Below are 23,441 nucleotides of genomic sequence, written 5' to 3'. Positions count from 1 at the left end.
TGCGTGTATTTGCGGAAGGACGGCAAGGGGAATGCGTAACCGAAAGAAGAAGAAGAAGAAGAAGAAGAAGAGGAAGAAGAAGAAACAGGGGCAGAGGAAAGGAAGAAGAAGAGGAAGAGTAGGAAAGTGAGCGTTTCCTGGCTCGATCCAGGGAAGGCAGGGATGAAGCGGGTGCCCCACCACCTCGGTGGTTCACGTGGGCTCAAGTTAGTCGCGTGTGAGCGCGGTAGGCGTGGCCTTCAGGTAGCGGAGACGCGCTAGAGAGTGAGGTGCCGCAGGTGAGAAGAGAGAAACGGCCGGGCACGTAAACGGCCGAGCTACCGACAGACCACGACGCGCGCTCCACGCGAGACCGTGCGTGTACCCTCCTCGGCCAGACCGAGGTCAGTCAGGGTCCTGCTCTTCGACAGGACACTCCGAGAGAGTATCTCTTCCTGCGAATCGAACACACCGGACAGCTGTCAGCCTTACCTGCTGCCGTTGCCGCTATTACATCCTCCTTTCTTACGATCCTCACCCCCCAACCCCCTCGTTATTTCATCGAATTCTCTCGGATCAACCGGAACCGCTACCCGCCGTAATCCCCGCGGCCGTCTCTCCGTACCGGAACAAGTGTCGCGGGTCACAAGTACCAAGATATACACCTTGGCGATCCGAGGATCTGTATCGATCCGGAGCAACGAACCGAACGGGTTTTCGACACGTGCGCCTGGACCCAGGCTAACCGCGACCTTGGCGAACCACGTGGAGAGAAGAACACGGGAACAGATATATGTATATATATATATATTGTATATCTCCGAGACCTGTCCAGTGAACGGAGAACACCGACCTGACCGTCGCGCGTCGCCGGCTCTCTGTCTCTGTGTAATTGATTGATTGTGCTAAAATTTTTGTGCGCGCTACCCGCCGAATCGCTGATCTAAGTGTCCGCAGACTTACGGTGGAGTTACGAGCCCTATCCATGAACTGTTGGAAGATTTAACGCCAGCACGACGATCAACGAGTTGGACGCAATGTGCGGTGAGCTTCTTCTATTCTTCTTTCGGCTATCCTTCGCGCGATGAAATGCGAGACACACATTTTATGATCGGCACCCGATTAGGACCGTATTTCATTTGGGGATCGTTTTTGCTTTTTACTGCTTCGTTCACATAAGAATGAGCAGTTTGAATTTGATTGGAAACGTGAGATCTTGATCGCTGACTTGGAATGTTCTTTTGGTAAATTCGCTGAGGGTTGGAAGAATGAAGGCCGATTTTCGCCACACGATATCGCGTCCTTTACAAACTGAATGCCGAAGTTCTTGTATGCCTACATGTAGTTTATTTTCTATATAGATTTATATTAAAATTTTTAACGATTTTTATCATAATATATTTTACAGTGTCGAATATTGCGAACTGAATTTGAGATTAGTCATTTTAATCTGCAGTTCTAACGTTAACCCTCCGACGGCGGTACCCCTGGGTCTATTTGGACCAAGACTATCAAAATATGTAGTCGTTTCAATATTTTGCAATTAAACTAAGTGAATAGCTGTTGCGCTAGGAATACCATAAGGAACAGCGTGTCTACAAGAAGTACTCCTTAAAAATATATTATGCAAAGTTAATAATTAAAGCTGCGAATAGTCCTAAGCATCGTCAATTATACACACATATAGTTAAACAAGGACCGCGCCGTTCGATGGTTAAAAATATGATCTAAAAGTGTCAAGTTGGGTATACACGTATAACTTAAGGGAGAAAGGATATAGAGTTAGATATACATGTAACATGCGTATGCGGTGCAAAATTCCATCTTAAAGTAGGGTACCATAAATAAATAAATTGGTAACTTTGTGTAAACCTTCTACATGCAGTTCCATAAACGTCTATTGTAATTATTCGTCTATTATAATAATTGAAAGGTTGCAACAGAATATCTTGCAATTGTTATTTTGAGCTTAGCTTGACTTTACTTGAAACGCCACTGCATATATTTTAAAAGATAATAGCCGTGAAACATATTTACGCTGTGCATATGTAGTTTTTAAACACTCGCAAAATATCTCGGACTAAAACAATAACAAGAAGAAGTATCAGATTGAGAATGAAGTCCAGGACATGGAGTGTTTTTCTTATCGCATGCACTTCAGTAATGGTTTATGCTTTGCATACACTGCAATAACAATGCTCTCTCTCTCTCTCTCTGTCTCTCTCTCTTTCTATCTCTCTCTATCTCCCTTTCTCTAATATAGAAAATATTAGAACGTTTATGTAATACAATTAAAATTATTCTAATATGCACTGGATTCTATCTTCATTGAAAATGCATTGAGCGTTGGTAGATCGTCAAATTTAATTTATTAACAGAAAAGTATTTTTCGAAGAATTTTAAGAAATACGGTTCTTAACCCTGCGACGACGGAGCCTGGTTCTATTTCGGATTAAATTAAATGAACCAAGTGTTACATTAGGAACAATGGAACGACTAACGTGTTTACAGGAAGTTCCCCTAAAAATATGTATAAAAAAATTCACAAATAAAGCAGTGAAATAGTCCTAAGCATCACTTACACAGTTGTAAGAATGATCCGCCGTCCAAGGGTTTATTATCTTACACAAGTCAAAACATTTGTTGCGATTAATATTCCGTGGAAAAATATCGCTCAGTGGTCTTAACGACAACGGCTTATTAAAAAAATGTATTTTCGGAAAAATCTGTAAAGCGATCACTAAAAACCTACCTCATTCTTGTTTGACCCTCTGACGGTGGAGCTTGGGTCCATTATGACCCAGAGTTAACGTCCCATCTAAATTCTAATGTTCTAACGTGACTCTAAAATCAGATTAATGGTGACCTGAGAAAGTAGGTTCAAAAGTATACAAATAAAATAATAAAAATATAAAAATAATTGATAGAGATCCGAGTAGTAATCGTGGTTGCCATAAAATCGTCAAAAGCACTCACCTTGCGAGCGTTAAGTCTACGCAAAAAGCGAGACATCTTACTATTCTGTCTTTTTATTATTTTATCTATGCTAAATAAAAGAAAAATAGGATATTTAAAATTCACACGGTCGATTCCCACGAACGTGTTCTTTAACTGTTGGTAAACCGTGAGATTTGACGCAAGTCGGTTTTCCTCCGCAATTCAAATCTTTTCCACTCGAACAACGTGTAAAATTCGTTTCGTTCGAGGAACGTGTTTGAAGAATCCACTCCGTGGTGTCAGATTTTAACGGATAACTGTCCTCGTTATCAGCTCGAAATCTTTTGATGTCTCGAATCGTCTGCGGGGAAAAAGAGAAGAAACGTTGACAGTTACTCATATTAAACACTTGTTTATACTTTTTTAATCGACCGTCTATTGATACGACACCGCATCTCCCGTCTGGTCGATTCATTTCAAATCTTTAAGATTTCCAAATATTCGATTTCCATACGTCGCATTCTTAATTAACAGGTAAACAACGCGTCATTGAATCGACACGAGAATCTGATGTTCCCAAATACTTTCGCAATTAGATCACGCTCTGCTAAGATCACGTCAAAAAATCTTTCTGTCGTCCCTAATACTTTCGCAATTCGATCACGGACTACAAAAATCATATTATAACGCTGATAATACAATCTAATGTACAGAGTGCTCCAGTAAAATTTAGCATTCCAATATTTCTGTTATTCTTGGAGATATTGAAGAACTTTATTAACAAAAGTTGTTCAGGTCAGGGAGATCTACAATATTATTATATTATAAAAGTTCCATTTTTATCATTTAAATTTAGAGAATTTTTTATAATATGACGGTTAAAAGAATTAAAATTAAAATATCTGCTAAACTAATAATTTTTTACGTACATAGGTCAGTACTTTTTTATAGAAAATGTCGCGCTGCATCAACTAATGTATAAAAACTATATATGATTCTATTGAAAGAAGTGAGAAGGTGAGCATGAAATCTCTGAACAATCTCCAGCTGCAAAAAAGTTATTACCACCATATTATAGATCTCTCTGACCTGAGCAACTTTTGTTATTTAAGCTTGTCTATATCTCAAAAAACAACAGAGATATTCGAGTGCTAATGTTTACTGGACCACCCTGCATTGTATAATCTAATAATACGTACATACATACTGTGATAATTCTATTGGAGTTAACATTTCGCGTATTTTCAATTTGCAAGCGTCACGCATCGCTCATTTCGAGACGAGAATTGCTGTATGTTGCAATTTGCATTCTGTTGACTGTATAGAAAACTTGAACCATCGTATTATTCAAAAGAAAATGCTGAAAAATATTGAAATTTGTTTATCGGTGACACGCCGCGCCTTTAAATTTGTTCAAAGATGGACACCTGGCCCGACATGCTTCTGCTCGTAAATACGCGAGCGCATAACAGGTTGCAATATTTATTGAACGTGTCCGTTGGTGTACGAAAAAGAGAACGGGGTAACATTTTGCGGGATAATGCGAGGCATGAACAACGGCCGGTGATTGACATCAAACTTGGGCATTACGTTCCGTTATCTATGCTAAGCAAGTGAGCCTCACATGTGTATCACGCATAGACGTGTTTGCAAATCGCATTACAGATTTATTCAAACATCGAGCCACGATTATTGGCCACGCATATGCGCAAGTACGCTCGTTATCTGTTGCCAGAAAGCCTTCGGCATATAATCACCAGCGTTTTCTTTTCAGGACTGCAGAGCTAAATAGAAAATTTTTTCTTTCCTCAATCGGTTCGATAAATTAGAAATAATATACAATCCTGAATGAATTTTTCGTCTCGTTTTTATCGTAAATGTTTTTAAAGAGTTTCGGTTAACAGAAAAGTAAGAGTAATCGGATTTGCTTGCAATGCAGAAAATTTACGATTTAGTTTATTTTATTGTTCAGGCGTTCGGAAAGCTCGGCAACTAGGATTTTCCACTGTGAAGTGCGTAATAACTCATTAAGAATAAAGCTCGATGAACAATTACACCTGTTTCAACGTGCAATCTGATGATATTTCTGTCTCGTACGGCGCGAACACGCTACACGTACGCGCGTTTTATGATATACGTTGTGTGTATAATTCATAGTCTTCGGCCGCGGGACATGGAAGAAGAGAGCGTTTGTGATTTTTTCTATAAATCTGATAGCCTCCCCTATCTGCAATTCGCTCGAATAATGCATAAACACAGCAGAAACGTTTTAAATACAGCAAAGGCGCCGTGCTAAAACTGCACACGACCCTACACTGCTACCGGTCACAAATATTTTATTGTTCGTCGTAATTCCGGATTTTTCTGCGAAATAAAAATTTTCCAAGTCACTTCTGATAAATTATACCTATTTTTGAAGCATAATGAATATTAAAAAAGAGATTTATTATCCTTTACAAATAAGTATAATTAATGCAGGCACAGTAATTGGGTCCCTACTGTAAACCGAAGATAGCGTAATAGTACTTTGAAAGTCTTCTAGTGTCTCCACAGTTTTGTATTCTACCGAAATAAAAAACATCACGATTGTTATTTTATCGTTTGCATTCATTTACATGTGTTTTTTGCTGGAAAAACAAAATCATTTTTCACCGAACGAAGCGTTCTTGAACGGCGATGCGGTTGAAGCGTCGCTTTCTCCTTGACTATTGTGCAAACGACGATTTTTTCAGTGATATCTTTTGTTTGTTAGAGGTTTTCGATTTTTCTATTCGGTGATCATTCATTTTAATGGTTTCGAAATTATTGCTGTATTTTATCTGATAAGATATAGCCTTTTCCGAGCGATGAATCTCATAGACTGCAAACGTTTATGTAAATTCAAGTGGCCATGGAGTGATTCGCGAAAGCAAATGGAAATGTGAGTTTCCTTGCAAGCTTGTCAGATATGCGCATATAACTATGAATGTACAAAACACAATGGCGAAACCTTTTCCTTTAAAATAGAAACACTCTTATGTTTCCCTCCGTTCGACCTAAAAAAATATTATTAATACATTATTTACATCGTCTGCAAGGTTAATTAGTAATCGTCGTTTTAGTTTGGCAAAGACATGATACTGCTGAAAACAAGTGTTGCAATTATTATTTTATCCAGACAAGCAGTTTAACAAATTTGCACCGGCAATTTTATTCACGATTCAACAAATTTTTGCTTAAATATACTTCTGCTTAAAACAAAATTATGGAACTTCTTTTACATACAGCTGAGTCATTAAAATTATTAATAATCTTTTTAGTGCCTTAAATTGTTGTGAATCGATCTTCGAGAACGTAAACTTGCGTACACAATTTAGTAGACTACTTGTTAGGCCCTGCATGTTGTAAAATATTGACGCTCTGATGGGCTTTGATAATTAATAGACTGTCGATCTTTATGCAATATAGCAATGCAATGAATATTTTCCAAACCTTTATGCAATGAATATTTTCTAGACCAATTATAAAAGCTGGAGCCAAATAGAAATTTCTTTTTTTAATAATTTAAATTTATTTAATCCTTTGCACTCGACTGTTCCTTCTGAAGCAATATTAAAGATTGCTAGTTACACCATAAATGAAAACAATTCCTACATTACTAAATATTTTACTATAATATTTACTAAATTGCTGAATGTTCAAGTTTGATATGAGTAAATACACTCGATTTTATGTGGACGAAATAATAAAGATTAAACATATAATTGAAGATGAAACAGGTCCAAAATAATGTATTCTATAATACACAAAAGAATTTCTGTAGACTAATTTACGCTGCAGTATTGCACAACAACTGCAAACATGAAGTTTCTTTAACATCTTTGGAACGCTCAGAGTTTCCAGTCTTAAATTGCGTACTTAAATCTGTCTTAGCAGATGATTACAAAATTTTATAAAAGTATGATACTTCATGCTCTGTCTCGGCGTGGTACCACACAAAGGTCGAATTCTTCAAAGTCTTCTATTGCTTTATGTTACGCCAATTCATTTTTGTCAGAACTGCGCAAAAATTTGCAGTCTAGTGATCAGCTGTTGTCGTAGGCGTATGAAATAAGTGTTATCGGTGGTTTTTGTGTATCAGAAACGGTACCACGGACTTGGTACATGAAACCAGAGCTCCATTGTACCGGCGTTGGAGTTCCGGCGGGTGCTTTGTCACCCCCTGCTACACTTTCACCGCCTAGCAGCCCCAGCGCAACTCTGCCGCCTTCGCCTTGGAGTCCTGGTGCAACCGGAAACGGCTCGAACACCACGACATCCTCCAATCCGTCTTCGATCTGTTCTTCGGGTATCAATCAGCTAACGTCGGACCGCTTCAGTGCTTTCACTCTCGTCTCGACGTACAATCCCGAGGCGAGACTCCAAACCCTGCCGCCCACAACCACCACCGCCACGCAAGGTAACGTAATCGTAATAATATCGTATTTAACTATAATCGTAACTATAATCGTATTGGTGGCATTTCTCTGATTAAAACAAGCCTAAACATTACGTACTTCCTAGCATATTTGCTTGCTCAATTCACGATTATCGTAGTCCCTCGATTATCCGAACAGGTGATATCTGAATTTTCCATCGAACATTTAGAAATTTCGCACCCTAGGCTAAGAACCACCGGTCTAAAGCGACCCACGTGCAACACGATTTATTGTACAAATTAGTAAATATTAATATAACATTGTAGCTAAGTAACTAGGTAATTCTATTATCGGAACACCCACGCCCCCCTCCCCCGGATTAGTACGGATAATCGAGGTTGCACTGCTTCCTCGATTAAACAAGTAAATGTCATCTGAATTGTGCGCTGTTTGGTGTCGTTTCAATCAGAAAAGTGTCGCGAATATGATGGCGAGAGTTTCATTAAAAAATCATTAGAAACAAAAAAGTTTTATTATTAGATTAGTATTGCCTCACTGTAATAGGAGAGCTTATTTGGAACCACCATGTGTCATGAGAGAGAAAAATTTTAGCGTTGTTAATGGTATTAATTGACTGGGAATTATAAGTTGGGTCTAATCTAGACACTGATTTAAATTCAACAGTTCTCCCTTATCGTTGATGAGCGTGAATGATTAGTGCCTGCTCGTTTAGTATACAAAATATAAAATCTTGGGATGGACACATACAAATTAATTATAATGGAACATTTTGTACTCCAATTAATGACATTCAGTGCTAGTTATAATCATTTTGTAGTAGCGACGTGATTTACTAACTGTGAGAATTCAGTTGAAGAACAATCACTGTTTTCGGGACCATTTGCAAGTTAATTTGCATCATTGAATTAGTTTATAAAAGACCGCTTGTTACGAAATTACATGTGAAATTTAAAGATCTACATCCACTCTTTTTATATAAACATAATCTACTCGGATGGGTTATCGGAAAGAAGTTCATCAAGTTTTTTAATATTATTTCAGCATACAAAGTTACACTGTCGTTTTACTACATCTTAAATTGTCATATCTTACATCTCAAAATTTATATAATTTCTACTTAAAAAATTTAACAAAGTAACTATTTTACATATCTTATATTATATATTATATTTTGTAGCAAACGGTAAAAAGATTGTTATTGATCACTTCTGTTACACTTTCTATACGTATGTTTTAATTTTAGTTAGACCTCAATGCTTAGTACATAAATCCACACAGATAACGTCGAATGAAATGCACTCGTTGTTGTCGTGATGCATTGAGATATCAATCAAAGCATTTATTTATTCAATAAGGGATTTATACGTTATGCGTTTAACATCCGTTGTACGTTTATCGAAGACTACCAAAATAAATCTATTAAGTTCAACATATATAAGAAATAATTTTAGATTCGACATTTCCAATATTGTTTAATCCATTGGAACAAGTAGCAGATTATTGATTTTTATATATGTGTACGTGTATATTTCATTGAAGTTCTCGAAAAGCGGTTATAATTATTAAATAATATAAGTGAATAAAATCATTAAAAATGCATTCTTACATCACCAAGTAGATTAAACCACGAATCTGTTAAATGATATTAATAATCACATGAGCAATATCGATATCAGGACAATAAGCAACACGAGGGAGGACTTCCCAATTCAAGCAAAAGATTACATTGTCACTTTTACCGCATTTTGAATAAAAATTGATTGCCAATTACCTTATTGACTGTATATTAATTGTTACGATAAAGCCATGTGACTGTAAAAGAGTTATGTCCTCTTAAATAGCTATGTTGTGTAAAATTGTGTGAAAAGAACTCATTTCTACAGCTAATATTGTGATAATTAGAATTTTATACACTTAAGAGCAAATTGAGCGGGTGTAATTTAAGATAGTAAAAAGATTTAAAGAATTTAAGAATGTCAATACATTACTTTTATTATTATATAAAAAAAGAACTTTCCGCTCAGTTTTCGTTTGTTGCAATTAATACAGAAAATTTATATTTGCCATAAAAATTCGAATAACGAGTTCCTCGTGAAATATAGAACAATCGATTAATAGGTTCGTGAACCGAAATTTTGTGGGGTTTCAGAATTACGGTGTGGTCTAATGTACGGGGGCTATGGTTCGGCGGGAGCTACCTGGTGGGCTCGACACGTGAGCCTCTTGTTACCCCATTCTCTGCTTCCACCCCCGAGAATTCCTACCCAGCAAACCACACCAGTTACAAATTGTTCACCTATCCATCTGGAACCCCTCAGCCCATCCAGACCAGGATCGCCTCGAGGATGCACTCCGGAAAAAGCTAAATTCGGTAAGGATTCTGTCCACCATGAAAATTCTTAGCAACTAACGAACGCAATCGGACGACAAAAATTTAACACGTTCGCTAACACTTCTGACTCACACCGATATTTCGCTAATACAGTTTTATTCCAATATAAGACGATGGCTCGGGACCGCCTTTCGTCGTATTTCGAATGTAGCGGCAAAACTATAAAGTGGTCGGCCGAGCGATACAATCTTTCAGCGATATCTTTCGTTGGAAAAGGATAGAGTATGACATAATAAGCGGCGTCGAGCGAACGATTTCAAAAGAAAAAGAGAGGATAGAAATTTTCTTATTTCGAAATAAACAGCACCGTTTTGTATCGGAATAAAAGTATTGACGGTCCCTCGACCTTATCCCCACCACGACGGGTCACGAATGACTCCAGCATAGCATGCGGAGAGTCAACCTTCGCAAGGCAGATGATTCTGACGATTTTATGGCAGCCATGGTCGGATTTATTCAAATCCTTGTGTATACATTCTTTACATATTTTTTTATCTAACCCTTTAACATTCACGTTGATCTTCTTATTGGACCTTACTATAAATAGGTACGATTTGAACTGACTACTAGAATACTATAATTTAGGTGGAACGTTTGTAACTCTGGGTTAAAATGGACCCAGGTTCAGCCATCCGAAAGTTACAATTATAATTTACAGCCATTCTCTGTGACAAAGTAAAACTTTTTTCAAATTTGTCTATATTTAATGCTTTTTAGGAATGCACGTAATTTTCTCTAACACAATTAAACCATTGGTCTGCACAGGGTGTCCCAAAAATATTGTACTTCCTTGAAAGGAATGATTCCTGAGGCCATTTCAAGTGACTTCTTCCTTTGCGAAAATGTTGCTCGTGGCTTCGTTAAGGAGTTATTAACGAAAAACATAAATCAATCAGAGCGCGGATACAGTAGACGGATTCCAGCTCTGATTGGTAGGTGTTTTCGGTTAATAACTCTTTAACAAAACCGCGGAAAACATTTTCGCAAAGGAAAAAGTTACTTCAAATAACCTCAGGAATCACCGCATTCAAGAAAGTACAACATTTTTGGGACATCCTGTAGAAACGTTTATGCGAATTGTGGTTTCCATAAATTATCTATAGGAATCACATTTTATAAGTCAACATAGTCAATAAACAGTTTTTAAAATTAAAAAAGGAATTATAAAAACTTAAATGCTGATGATCCACATTATATTAATTGCTCGTGTAATTTTTAACCAGCAATGTCTTACTTCGTTGAAAAATAATTTTACCGATTAATTTACACTCATGTAATGAAATACTTTTGGTAATATTTGAACAACTAATTGCAAACTAATACTTAAAACCTGCTAATTGACCTAAAATGAAATTTGATACACTTAGTTCTATGTGATTATAAATAATGTTATATAAGATGTTCTAGCAGTCGTGACCTTGTTTCTCTAAATTATAAAAAAAGAGTGACCTCGCTTTGCTAGCAATTTGCAACCCACCCCCTATCGTGGCTCAGTTTTTCTGCGTATTGTTATTGACAAGGAAGCTGTAATTTCCACGACAACAATTTCGAATCCTTACCGCGATGACACAACGTTTCGATTTTTATAATTATCAATGATTACGTGACGAACTTTCCATGTAGCCTGCAATAGATAGCTAAAAATTACGTGCCTGTTGCGATAACGAACTACGTTTAGTTGCCAACACTACTGGCAAATTTTCTTTTTCAATTGTTCAAAGGAGAACAACCGCGAGCAAAACTCTATAATAATATCGAATTTTCGAGACTTCATATTGCCTTATAAGAACACCAAGAATTTATTTATTCCGATTAAATTTATTTGTGAACTGCTTTTTGTATAAAAAAATGTTTCAACGAAAATTGTTCGATATCAAGTACGGTATAGAATGTGATCATTAAACGGTGAATTTATGCACTTATGACAAAAATTAATAGCCTGTAATTAAAAAATTAAAACCTACCAATACATTATCCCCAACCTTGAAGAAATAAAAAGAAATTCCTAGGTCTTTTTTCTTTTTGTTGCAATCGATGCAGACAATTTTTGTTTTGCATAAAAATTCACAGTAGTCGCAGTAGATCATTAGTTGTTTGATGCTTCGCGATTTTGTCGAGAAATAAAGATGATTTTCAGTTTTTGTATTATGATTTATACTATTTAACTATGCGATTTAAAAGAACGTTGAATGCTGAGTGAAAAAACTGTTAAGACTTGTGGGGTCAAAATGAAAAATAACCGAGATATTTTTTACTTAATCTTCAATGTAAAAATGCTCGAAATACTCAAAACTATTAAGCAGACAAGTGGTGAACTAGTTACGCGTAGAAGTTCAAGCATATCCAAAGAAATAAATTGATTGAATAAATTCCGCATGGATGTATCTTTACAATCTGAATAATTGATGAACGAAGAAATTTGAAATCCGTCGTTTTGACGGGTCTCCTGTAGTTTTAGTGTTGAACATGTCGAATGTTTCAATGTGCATTTCAGAAGACGAGGCGCCACTGAATCTGAGCACGAAACCCAGCGACGTATCGTCGACCGTGGAACGTAAAAGCAAAATTTGGTCCCCGGGAACTGTTTGCGAGAGGGAGGCCAAGGAAACCAGGGTGCCATCTTCGAGGAGTCCGTCCGTGACACCTGTAGTTACCCGACAAATGCACCATCACTCACCGCTGACACCACCGTCCTCGTCGGAAAGAACTTTCCAAGTGAGTCGCATCTTCCTTTTATACGTTATTATACGTCGACGTTCAGTCGGACCATCCCCTTGTCAGAATTGCTTATGACAAGACTGCGGATTTTATGCACCTATGGGAAAAAAATGGCTGGGTGTAATTTCAAATAATAAAAATATTATTTCTTGCAACGTTATAATATCACTAAAGAGAGAATTTCTGTTTAGTCCCCATTGTCTCGCGATGAATACAAACGATTTTTATTTTGCACAAAGATTCACAGCCTACTTATAACATTTTTAATACTCGTGCGCTGCTGGGATTAGTTTAATCTTAACAAAAGCTTTTCTCCAATCATTTTCTTTCCCGAAACTAATGAATTATTTCAGTCTCAGGAATGTATCGAGTGTACAAATTGAATCAATTACGAAATCATTCTTAAATATTTCTCCACCATTTTGGAGCTTAGAAGTATTCATTTCGATTCTTATAAATAGATTTCAAGTTTTATGCATTTATGGTAAAAATGGGTAGGTGTAATTTGAAACAGTAGAAAGACGAAAATAATTTGATGGTATCAACATATTGTTTACAGCTTAATATAACTGGAAAAGGGGGAAATAAACTCCTACATATTCGGTTCCTATGACCTGCAATCAATGCAAACAATTTCTATTTTGAATAAAGATCATCGGCAGTGTGCTTATAAAGTACAGTAACGTTTTGGTCTAAGCCGAACGGAGCTACACGATCTTAGTCAGTTCGCCTATCCCCTCCACTGGGAGGGAGGGGGCATACCCCGCGAGAGATAGTGAACCACTACTAATCCAATTACTTTTATCTTTTATGGGAATTTGGCCAACTTGTTATATATCAAATGTCTCTAAACACGACATAATTTGAAATGTATTTAGTGGTTCAATTGGCGGTATGTAGCAGTGTAATAGTGTGTTTACACATGCTGTCCTTTTCTACGTTCGACGCGGTCAACGCGGTCATTAGAAAATAGTAGTCCTACACGATCTATGTCACAGCACGGACCCGAGTATTGGGCTTAGATCAAGACTTTACTGTACTGTTACACAGGATGATCGGTAATTGATACTACAACCGACACGGAACTGATTCTGCATAAAAAAAAAGTGAAAAATGTAGAATAAAATTTTTTCATATGAGGTTTTGTTTTCGAGAAAATCGAACTTGTAAATTCGGCGAACACGCGTGCTATCGAGTAGCAATCGTCTGACGCGTCTGTGCATAACCTACTGATTCTACTTACAAATCCTAAGCACGCGAATGTGACGGATTCCCAAAGTCGATTTTTTCAAAAACAAAGCCTTGTATGAAAAAATTTTATGAAGTAATTTCTTTCCACTGACTCGGACAATTTTTATTTTGCATAAAAATCCGCTAATTACATAAAAGACTTAACATTCTGAGGTGTATATATTTTCAATTGTATGGTTGATGATTAGAGCCTATTTTTAAACAATTTAATATTCTGTAACAGAGAAGATAGAAAGAATTATAATAAAGCAAGGAAAACAGACAGAGTAGTAGGCAAAATTGAACTGAACCGTGAAGTAACTAACCGTTGAATAGTTTCGGGGAACGCCATGCAGGTATCGCTCCGGGTAATCTTGACCGATCATGTCAACCAACCTGTCTAAAATAAATATTGGGGATTTCTGCTTTTCCATACATTCTCCACTTTACGAGCTTCTGTTACTTCATTCTCGACCTCGTAAACCAGACCGCGATCAACTGAAGTCGCACACTATAGTGACTTCGATTTAAACTTCATATTTTCTAATAGAACGTCATTTGGTCGTAAGTTTACCATACCTACCCCTAATGACTGTAAAATTACATTGTGAGTTTCGCCTTAAGGGTTTTCAAACACAAAATACATGTCTAAACTTTTAACTTTGTGGCTAAATTTTGAATTAGTTTGAAAACTCCATAGTTTCAGGCACATTTATTTAAAATTCTTATTCCAATATAATAAAAACAACAATTTGGAATGACAAATTATTTGAACTAATTTATCATTTTTCTTTTTGCGAATAAGACGGCGAAAGTAATTTGATTTTGTGTGATTTTCAAATGCACAATTTCGAAATAATTTCTCATTTTAAGCTTGTTAAATCATTCAAATGAAATCACAAATAAGTTGATACAAAAAGTCGCGATAAAATTACCTGCTAGTTACTTGCACAACTTTACCTCTATTTGTTCACTTAAATTCTTTCGATGTTTTTACTGTCTTAAATTTCACATACTCATTTTTGTTAGAAAATGCATAACATTCACAGTTCAGTTACGACGCAATTATAGATGAAAATATTCGTCGAAAGTACAATGCATTCGAAAGAAAACTAAGCTGGTAAAACACAAAATTGTAAAAATATGAAAATAAATAATTGTAAATAATTTTTTAAATTGTTTAAAATAATCAAAAAAGGTATTAATACAAGTTTGTGATTTTCCCATAATAAAAAAGGAGACATTAATTTCTATTGAACTTTCGTTTCTCGTAATTGACAGGGCAAATGTTAATTTTGCAATAATGATTCGTACTACTCTAATCGTCGCTTTCCAAAATGACTGTTTTAAACGGACGTGCGTTTACTTTCGACAAAAAAATGTTAATAAAACAACGGAAAGATTGAACGAACTTAAGAATATTAATATATTATTTTCAATTTATTTAAATGATTATGCAGGGACGAAACATTCCAATTTTCATTTTACATGAAGATTCGCAATCGGCTTATAATAAATGTACGAATGAAATTGCTGCAACTTCATTTCTGTAATCGAGACGAACGCTGAACAACAAAGAGGAGCACTGAAAGGCAACCATGTCTCGGGCGATTTGATGCAAATAACTTTCGATTTCTCGCTCGCTGTCGAGGAAACAACGCGCATTAAACATTCCGTAATCCATTGAAAGTTTCACTTCAATTTTCTAATTGAAAAGCTACGTGTTTATCGATTCTGTGAAGGGGGGAGGGGTAGCACAGGCGTCTCACACGATTCACGCATTCATCATATTCAATGTGCCGTAACAATTTAAAAAATGAGACGCGCTTTTTGAAATATTGTTCCATGCATCCGAGGAAATTGACGTTTAATTGGGGTTGGTGATGTGACTTTAATACGGGTATGGTCGGGTCGTTGTTGCACGGGTGTAGCCGACGCGCGACGGCTTACAGACCCTCGCAAACGCTGCAAAATTGAATAACTTTCACGAATTGTTTTCTAAGCAATAGCACGTCTTACGTTACAATTTTTTTTCAATCGATTCATTTCTTCGTACAAAACAATTTTCTATACAGTTTATTTAACCCTTTAGTGCACGGATTGGGTGTGTAATCTTAAACATAACTGAATTAAATGATTGCATTTTTAAAGTACATCTTGAGGGGTCCACATAAGGCTTAAATAGTTGGACTCAGGACGATCCATAAACAACGCTATTTTCTAAACAAACTAAAAGATTGGATCCATTGTAATTAATTTATTGTTTTGTTAGACGAACCCCTCTCATGTTTGGTTCGGATAATCGAGGTTCGACCGTGTCCAATACAATAAAGAAAATATCGGGTTTTTTGACCCTTCCTCGCGAGACGCTGCCCCCTTAACAAGTCGTTTGCTCGTGGAAGAGGGATCCGTTTCGTGGGACCCGGGGTCCCGTCCATTCGAGTATTTGCATACGAAGAGAAATCCGACGAAGTCACGCGATGGGAGTTTCGCGGTGGCGCAAGTGCCCTAAAGTGTACCGTGAAGTGTCGAAGAAGGAGGTCAAGCGTTTGACGAATGTCGGAACTCGACAAAAGGCAGAGCGGCGCAATTACGGCTGATTGAATGGAAGTAGAAACTTGCTCGGCCACAGTTTTACGCGCGACACGTAACAGCCAGTCGACATATTAGGATATCTGGGGCACACGCGCGTCATACGATCCTGATTCCGACCGACAAAAGCTCTCGCAACCCTCCTCTCACCCCGTCCGGGAACCTGACCCTGTATCTCTCTTTCCGCCAGCACCTCAAAATTTTTATCGAATCCCGCCGTGTGTTCTCGAGCCGGGGGGACCCAACTCGAGTATCGAGACTTCGACGCAGCGGAATACGGAAACACCCGGGAACCGGGCAATTGCCACTTCGCCGCGTTTCTTCGCGTGAAAGTGATACTCTGCTATCGTTCGACGCTCGCGTTTCCTCCTGTCCTCGTGTGAAAGTTCAGGGCTGAAGGAACGATCTGACATCGAGGCTACGATCACGTGACAATTTTCGCGACAACCATTTTTGTACCGAAAGCTCGCGTCCCTGACTTTTCTCGCGGCTGCAATAATTAAAGTTTCTTCATACTTAATCATTTTCCAGAGGAAATGAATTTATATTTGTTCCAGGGTATTTGTAGTCATGTAATGTTTTCTAAACGTTTTATTTTGGGACGTGAAGTTCTTGTTTTTAAGAAATTTCATTTCGGGAACGCTGACTATTAGGGGCTGAAATAAGACACATTTATCCTAGTCATTTTACGACATTAACCGCTGTCTGTACGATTTTGTCTGTAACTATTTCTGAAAAGATAAGGAAAATTTATATTTATACCGAATCAGTCTGTTCATTTGTGTATGGGTTGAGTGAAATAAAAAATTTGTAAGTGCACCCTAAATTTAATAAAAATATATTATAATTGTTCAGTACCCCCTATTACTTGCTCATTATTATAAAATAAACGTTCGTCAATACATTTGCTATTGTTCAATCTCGCTCGGAATATTAATACAAAAAGTAAGAACAATTATCTGTATTCAACACTGATAAGAATATAGTAACTCTCAATAACTATAATACTTAATTATTAGTAACAATAAGAAATACATATGTACATCTTATGTGAACGATAGTAGACACAATTTGATTATGAATAGTTTTTAGAAAACAACATTTTGAACAGAACAACAAAAGTACCATATGTTACTAGACATACATTTTTATTCCAAAGTTGAATTTCAAAACGAACACTTCGTGGAACTGTATAATTTTGTTGATTATAATTCATAAATATGAAGGTCAAATTGACATAAAGATTTTGTAAAATTACAATACGTTCTAACAGTTATGAACTATAAGTTACGAGCGATGTTTTAAAAAACGAGAAAAACTTAAAATTTGCAATAGCCCGTTTATGCTCTTTAATTCTAAACGATCGAGCATATTTCCTCTTTACCTACATTCCACATTTCATGGCTATAATTATCTTGTCCAAAAGATAAGGCAGTTCTTGAAGGTCAATATTATAATTACGCTATAAGTATTCTGCAGTTTATTTTACGAATAAAATGACTATGGCGGATATATGACTTCACAGGAAAGGTAGAAACAGTTGAATCGTTTAGAAAATTATTTCTGTCTGTAAAGAAAATTTTATTTGAAAATTAGAAACAGTACGAAACCTGTAACATCGATTATAAAGAATGTTACACTGTGAGTGCGCAAGTAAAAAGATTTTTTTTTGTAAAAGAGATTTTATTTGAAGATTGGACGCAATTTGAAACCTGTCGCAGTGAATGCAAAAAATATTACAATGCAAGCGCGTAACTAGTAACATTCAGTACAAGAAATTTCTTGCAGCATCTTTTTTGAGTGTTTCGAACTGTGTCTCGTCCACCGTAGTGGTGCATCGCGTTATGCCGAATGTGGCTTGAGATGCACTGCATACTGCATTTGGACGACATCGAAGAAGTACATCGAAACTCGTTCACGTGTCCCTTTGGGAGACCGCAGAACGTGTAATGGCTCGTAAAGAGCTTATAAATCGTCAATTCCGAAGTTTCTTCACGGAGGCATGGCTGATCGCGCAAGAAAACACGTCGAGTTTTGCTCGGTTTAATTTCCTTTCGGTGCATTTGATATTCGAACGAGACAATCTTAAGCGCGTTACATTCAAATTAAACGGTCGGTATAATCGTTAAACTGTAAAGCTACAATTTATGGAAATCCACGTGAAAATTCTAACGAACCTTTAATAGACTCTTCTATCTTATCTTCGTATGCTACACAAAAGCTTTAATAGGAAATACGTTACTTTTTATCGCATTTTCCTGCTCGCCTTCGTTGAACTATGTATGTCGATTTCCATAAAGATTTATTATGACCCAACCGCAACCGACTATTGTTCGTTTATCATAACTTCATCGACAAAGAATTTCCAGGCATCGCATAGTGTTTTTTGTTTCATTACGGCAGTGAGTTACTAGATTGTTATCGTACATTTTTCACAAAAGTTAATCGTTCTAGACTTGCAGTGGATCCAAAAAGTATTAGAACACTGAATTTCCGATTTTCGAGAACTGTCCAATATTTCAGCTACGATAGTTTCGCGAAAACACAATAGTGAAATAATAAATTTGGACCCATTTTGAAGGTTGATACCTCTATTTTCGTGGACCATCGTTTATTATTATTTTTTTTTCTAGAATATTTAAGCATGATATAGGGTAAGGGACCCAATTACTACCGGGGGTGCCAATTACTGTGCCTATATTAATTATACTTATTTCTAAAGAATGACGAATATTACAAAAGAGATATTACATTTTTTTCATTAAAATCAGTTAAATGTTATATATCTCTTTTTTTAATATTCAGTATGCTATAAAAATAAGTATAATTAATATAGGCACAGTAATTGGCAGCCCCACAGTAATTGGGTCCCTTTCCCCAGCAGATGGAAAACTGTGTACACGTTTTTGGTCGGAAATAACTTATTGAATTAGAAATAATATTAAAAGAATATTAAAAAGAATTTTTTGAAAACAAAAGAACACTGTTTATTTTGATCCCCACTTATGCCAGAAGTAAACAGTAAACGATCGGACCTTTCTCTTCCCGAGCACGAGAAGTGACTGGCATGCGTTGCTTTATAAAAATGACTATAATTTATTTAGGTTTTGACCAATTTTAATACATGTCGGAATACAGTGAATTCTTGATATACATGTGTCAACAACACTGGTCTTGCCAGCGTCGTATATCGTACAGGAGACATACCCGAGCCGTGTTACGCCGTACCCCGCGGTAGTGGGGATAATTCCGCGACGTTTATCATCCAGGCCTTGGCGACATATAATAGAGAGATCACTGTAAATCTATTCAATTGATCAGAATAATAAGATCTTCATAATTTCAATAATTGTGAAGTAAAATATATGAAACCGGTCATTTGACCGGTGGTGGTGAGTTCAGCGTTAAATTCGCAAAATCGATAAAGCGATTTGGATGAGAAAGAGAGAGAGAGAGAGAGAGAGAGAGAGAGAGAGAGAGAGAGAGAGAGAGAGGGAGAGAGCGCATCATTGTTGCGCTAGGTGAGAGAAGTGGAAGTCCATTAAAATGATTAGCGATGTTCTTTACGTTACGGAGAAATAATATCGTTCACGGTATCGTTTCTTATTATTGATCGGAGGGGGTTGTGAATCATGCGTAGTGGTGGCTCGCGTCCACCGTGACCGGTACACACTCGTAACACAGAATATTCCGCGATGGCTGAGTTCATACGCGATTCCACGCATGTACCCGTGCATCTACCATGAAAAGAGACACGCCTAAGTCGACAGTATTGTTAGAACTGGCGCCCATGCGACAATTAGTCGAGGAGAAAAACCGAGTCTCTGTGAACACAGGTGCACCTGGCGCGATCGTCTCTCGACCGACACTCGTCTTCCTCTTCGAACCGATTTCGATTTTAATTCCATTTCCGATTCCGACTCCGACTCCGATTCACCGATCGACCCGAATTAAACCGTTTCGAGAAATCATTAATCCTTCAAGAGAAATCGACGAGCATACCGTTGGTTTGTAACGCAAATGAAAGAAATTTCATTTACAGCGGGTGGAAAATGTATGCGAACACTTCAACGCTCGGTTCATGAATAAAATCCGAAGATTTAGTAATGGAAAGCTTATTAAGCGACGTACTTTACATAACTATACTATTTTATTACTGTAATCCTTATGTTAATACACTCGGAACTATTGGACTCGTATAAAGAAAGAAATACATAATTATTATATAACTAAAAACTCTTGATGCTGCGTGCACGCGCCATCGCACTCATTGTCAGAGAGGTAACCGGAAACGGAAGACTACATCAACGCCCTCTTTGATCCAATGTCATCTGAACATTTAGAGGGCCGGCATTTTTCCATGGATCTTTTTACGAAAAATTTGTATAACATGTAACTTGTATAAAAATAACTTATCTAAAATTGGTAATGCATATATACATTTTTTTTCGTAAATTGCTATTGGTCACAATTTGTAAGTCTTTTGTCTGTGCTTGTAATGAAAATTTAGAAAAGTGCCTTTTGTAGACCTAAGTAAGTTGCCATGAAATATGATTCATCGAAAACAGCAGAAATTGTAAGAAACTGCGATTTAAATGAATTTTGACATCTTACAATGCCTATAGCTTTTTTTCGTCAACCTACGTAGTTCGATGAAACTTTGTACATATATTCAAAGTACTCAGATTTGCCAAAGGTGTGTTTTAAATTGTCATTATAAATACAGATAAAAAACTGAAAAATCGTGCCATTTACTTTTTTCTTCGCAATCGTGACCAATAGCAATTTTAAAAAACAATTATTTACACATTAGCTAGTAAACTAGTCCTTCTAACATCTCAAAAAAATGTAAGACGCTCGGTCCACATTTAGAAAAGCTATTCCTTTTTAACGGGTGTACAAATACTTTTTGCACTGACTGTAATACAATATAGAGTGTGTCTAGGTTAAAGTGCCAAACTTTGTCAGCATATTCTATGAGTCATGATGAGAAAAAATATTATACAAGCACAGGTTATTTAACGCATTATTAAAAAGTTATAAACTAAAATATAATAGCTCACGCCGCTCGACTTTTATGTGTGGGAAACATGAAAGGAGAAAGTTTATAAAACAAGAATACAGAGAATTAATGATTCGAAAAAACAAATAAACTTCGTACAGTAATAAATTCCATTTTAAAACGTTGTCAATCTTGTGTTGCTAAAGATGGTGGCCATTTTGAAATGGAATGTTAGTTGCATCTATGAATTTAACATTAAAATTAGTATTAGTAGTAACAATTAGTATTTAGTGATTAGTAGTTTTGAACAAAAGTTAGCATTAATTTAATGACTGCAGATAGTGAAGACAGCCCGCATAAAACATGTACTTAAATACCGCTTAACTGTAAAAACTGTACTAAGACTGCTTAACTGTTACCCTCCGAATTCTGTACTTTTGTTTATAACTTTTTAATGAAGCGTTAAACAACCTATCTTTCTTGATTAGACCCATAGAATATGCTGACAAAATTTGGCACTTTATGCCGGGGACATCCTGTATAATGCAGAGTGATGTAAATGTTGCATTTCTTTGAAATGGGTGATTTCTGAGGTCATTTGAACTTTTTCCTTTGCGAAAATATTCTCCGCATCTTCGTTAACGAGTTATTAACGAAAAACACAGACCAATCAGGGCGCTTTAGCGTCGCGCTGAGCGTGATGTTCGCATTGGCCGAGCTGGAATCCGTCTACTATAGCCGCGCTGTGATTGGTCCGTGTTTTTCGTTAATAACTCCTTAACAAAGCCGCGCAGAACATTTTCCCAAAGGAAAAAGTTTCTTCAAATCATCTCGGGAATTACCCCTTTCAAGGAAATATCACATTTTTGGGACGCCCTGTATACTGTGATTCCTATTAATATTTGGACACCCCTAAAAACACGATAACTTTTTTAATATTGGACCATACGACTTGGATTTTTTTTTGAGAAGTTTAAACAATTGGTTTACTATGCGACATGAACAAAAATTTTGAAAAAATTCCAATTGGTCGGAATTACAGAGAACGTACTAAAATATGTGCCGGCCTTCTAAAGGTTAAGAAATGAAGTATTACTGAATAACAAAAACCGAACATTAGCCAATTTCGCGATCACGCGGGTGAACACTGGAAGCATCGTAACCGTCTCTGATATTTGTTTCAGTGTAAACAATGTGGGAAGGCTTTCAAGCGTTCGAGCACCCTCAGCACTCACCTCTTGATTCACTCGGACACCAGACCGTATCCCTGCCAGTACTGCGGCAAGAGGTTTCACCAGAAATCGGACATGAAGAAGCACACGTACATTCACACCGGTGAGTCTGACAAAAAAAAAACCGTTTACAGATCGAAATAACGTTTCGCCTCTGATCGGGACACAAAACGACCAGGGCTAAGGGGGGATGGTTCCGACGAAAGTTCACATGCAGGGGTTTCGATCGACTCGGCAACGATGGGACTTCCTCCCATGTCTACGCGCATCCAAACGCGTTCCCAACTTTCTAATCGAAGAAAGTTGCAATGGTCGTTCTTGAATTGTTTATGGGAGCCGTCTCGTTTCTAATACCCTCGTTCACTCACTGCATTATTCAATGTACCATTGTTGTCGCGGGATCGTCGAAACCTATCCGCGTACACCCTGCACTCCCTTGAACACCCTTGGACATCGCGGTGTATCTAGTTTGCAACTTCGCGAGTTCTTCCACTTCTTCTTCACTTCTACACTTTTTTTTTATACCTTTCTCTCCGTCGACTTAAACACGTACTGTCAACTATCCGTTATATTCGAATAATCGAACGGTTAAAGATCCCGCTTTCCATCGTTAAAGGGAACTCGATGATTGCGAACGCTCGATCTGAGAATACCACGCAAGCGGTGATATTTCGAAATGACAGATTAATCAACTCCTGGACTTAACTTCGTCTTGGCAACCCAGAAATTTTTAACTTTTTCTATATAATCCTGTACATCTCGACAAGAAAATTCCAAAAATCGAAGTTTTAAGACTAGGAATTCATTGTGGTTCAAAAGTTATGCGTGTTTAAAGTTGAGCGATTTTAACACGTGAAGCGCCACGTCAGTCCCAAAGGATCGACATCGAACTTTCCGTTCAGGCGGCGTCGGACCACGAGAATCGACACTAGGCTTTTCGT

The 23,441-nt window shown here is 37.1% G+C and overlaps 1 protein-coding gene across 1 annotated transcript in view; it reads left to right on the top strand.

Annotated features, from left to right (window-relative positions):
* Nucleotides 1-602: 602 nt before the first annotated feature.
* LOC143362592 (uncharacterized) overlaps nt 603-23,441 on the top strand; it is a 44,915-nt gene continuing 22,076 nt past the window's right edge. Inside the window, exons 1-5 of the mRNA XM_076802893.1 lie at nt 603-1,023; nt 7,037-7,354; nt 9,484-9,705; nt 12,221-12,441; nt 22,453-22,603. Coding sequence (XP_076659008.1) covers nt 1,017-1,023; nt 7,037-7,354; nt 9,484-9,705; nt 12,221-12,441; nt 22,453-22,603 — 919 coding nt within the window. The 5' untranslated portion in view covers nt 603-1,016. The remainder of the gene's footprint in view (nt 1,024-7,036; nt 7,355-9,483; nt 9,706-12,220; nt 12,442-22,452; nt 22,604-23,441) is intronic.

This window comes from Halictus rubicundus, chromosome 2 (assembly GCF_050948215.1).
Source record: "Halictus rubicundus isolate RS-2024b chromosome 2, iyHalRubi1_principal, whole genome shotgun sequence".
NCBI classification, from domain to species: Eukaryota; Metazoa; Arthropoda; class Insecta; order Hymenoptera; family Halictidae; genus Halictus; species Halictus rubicundus.
Note: the sequence above shows the minus strand (reverse complement) of the source record. Positions and strands in the feature narration are given on the sequence as shown.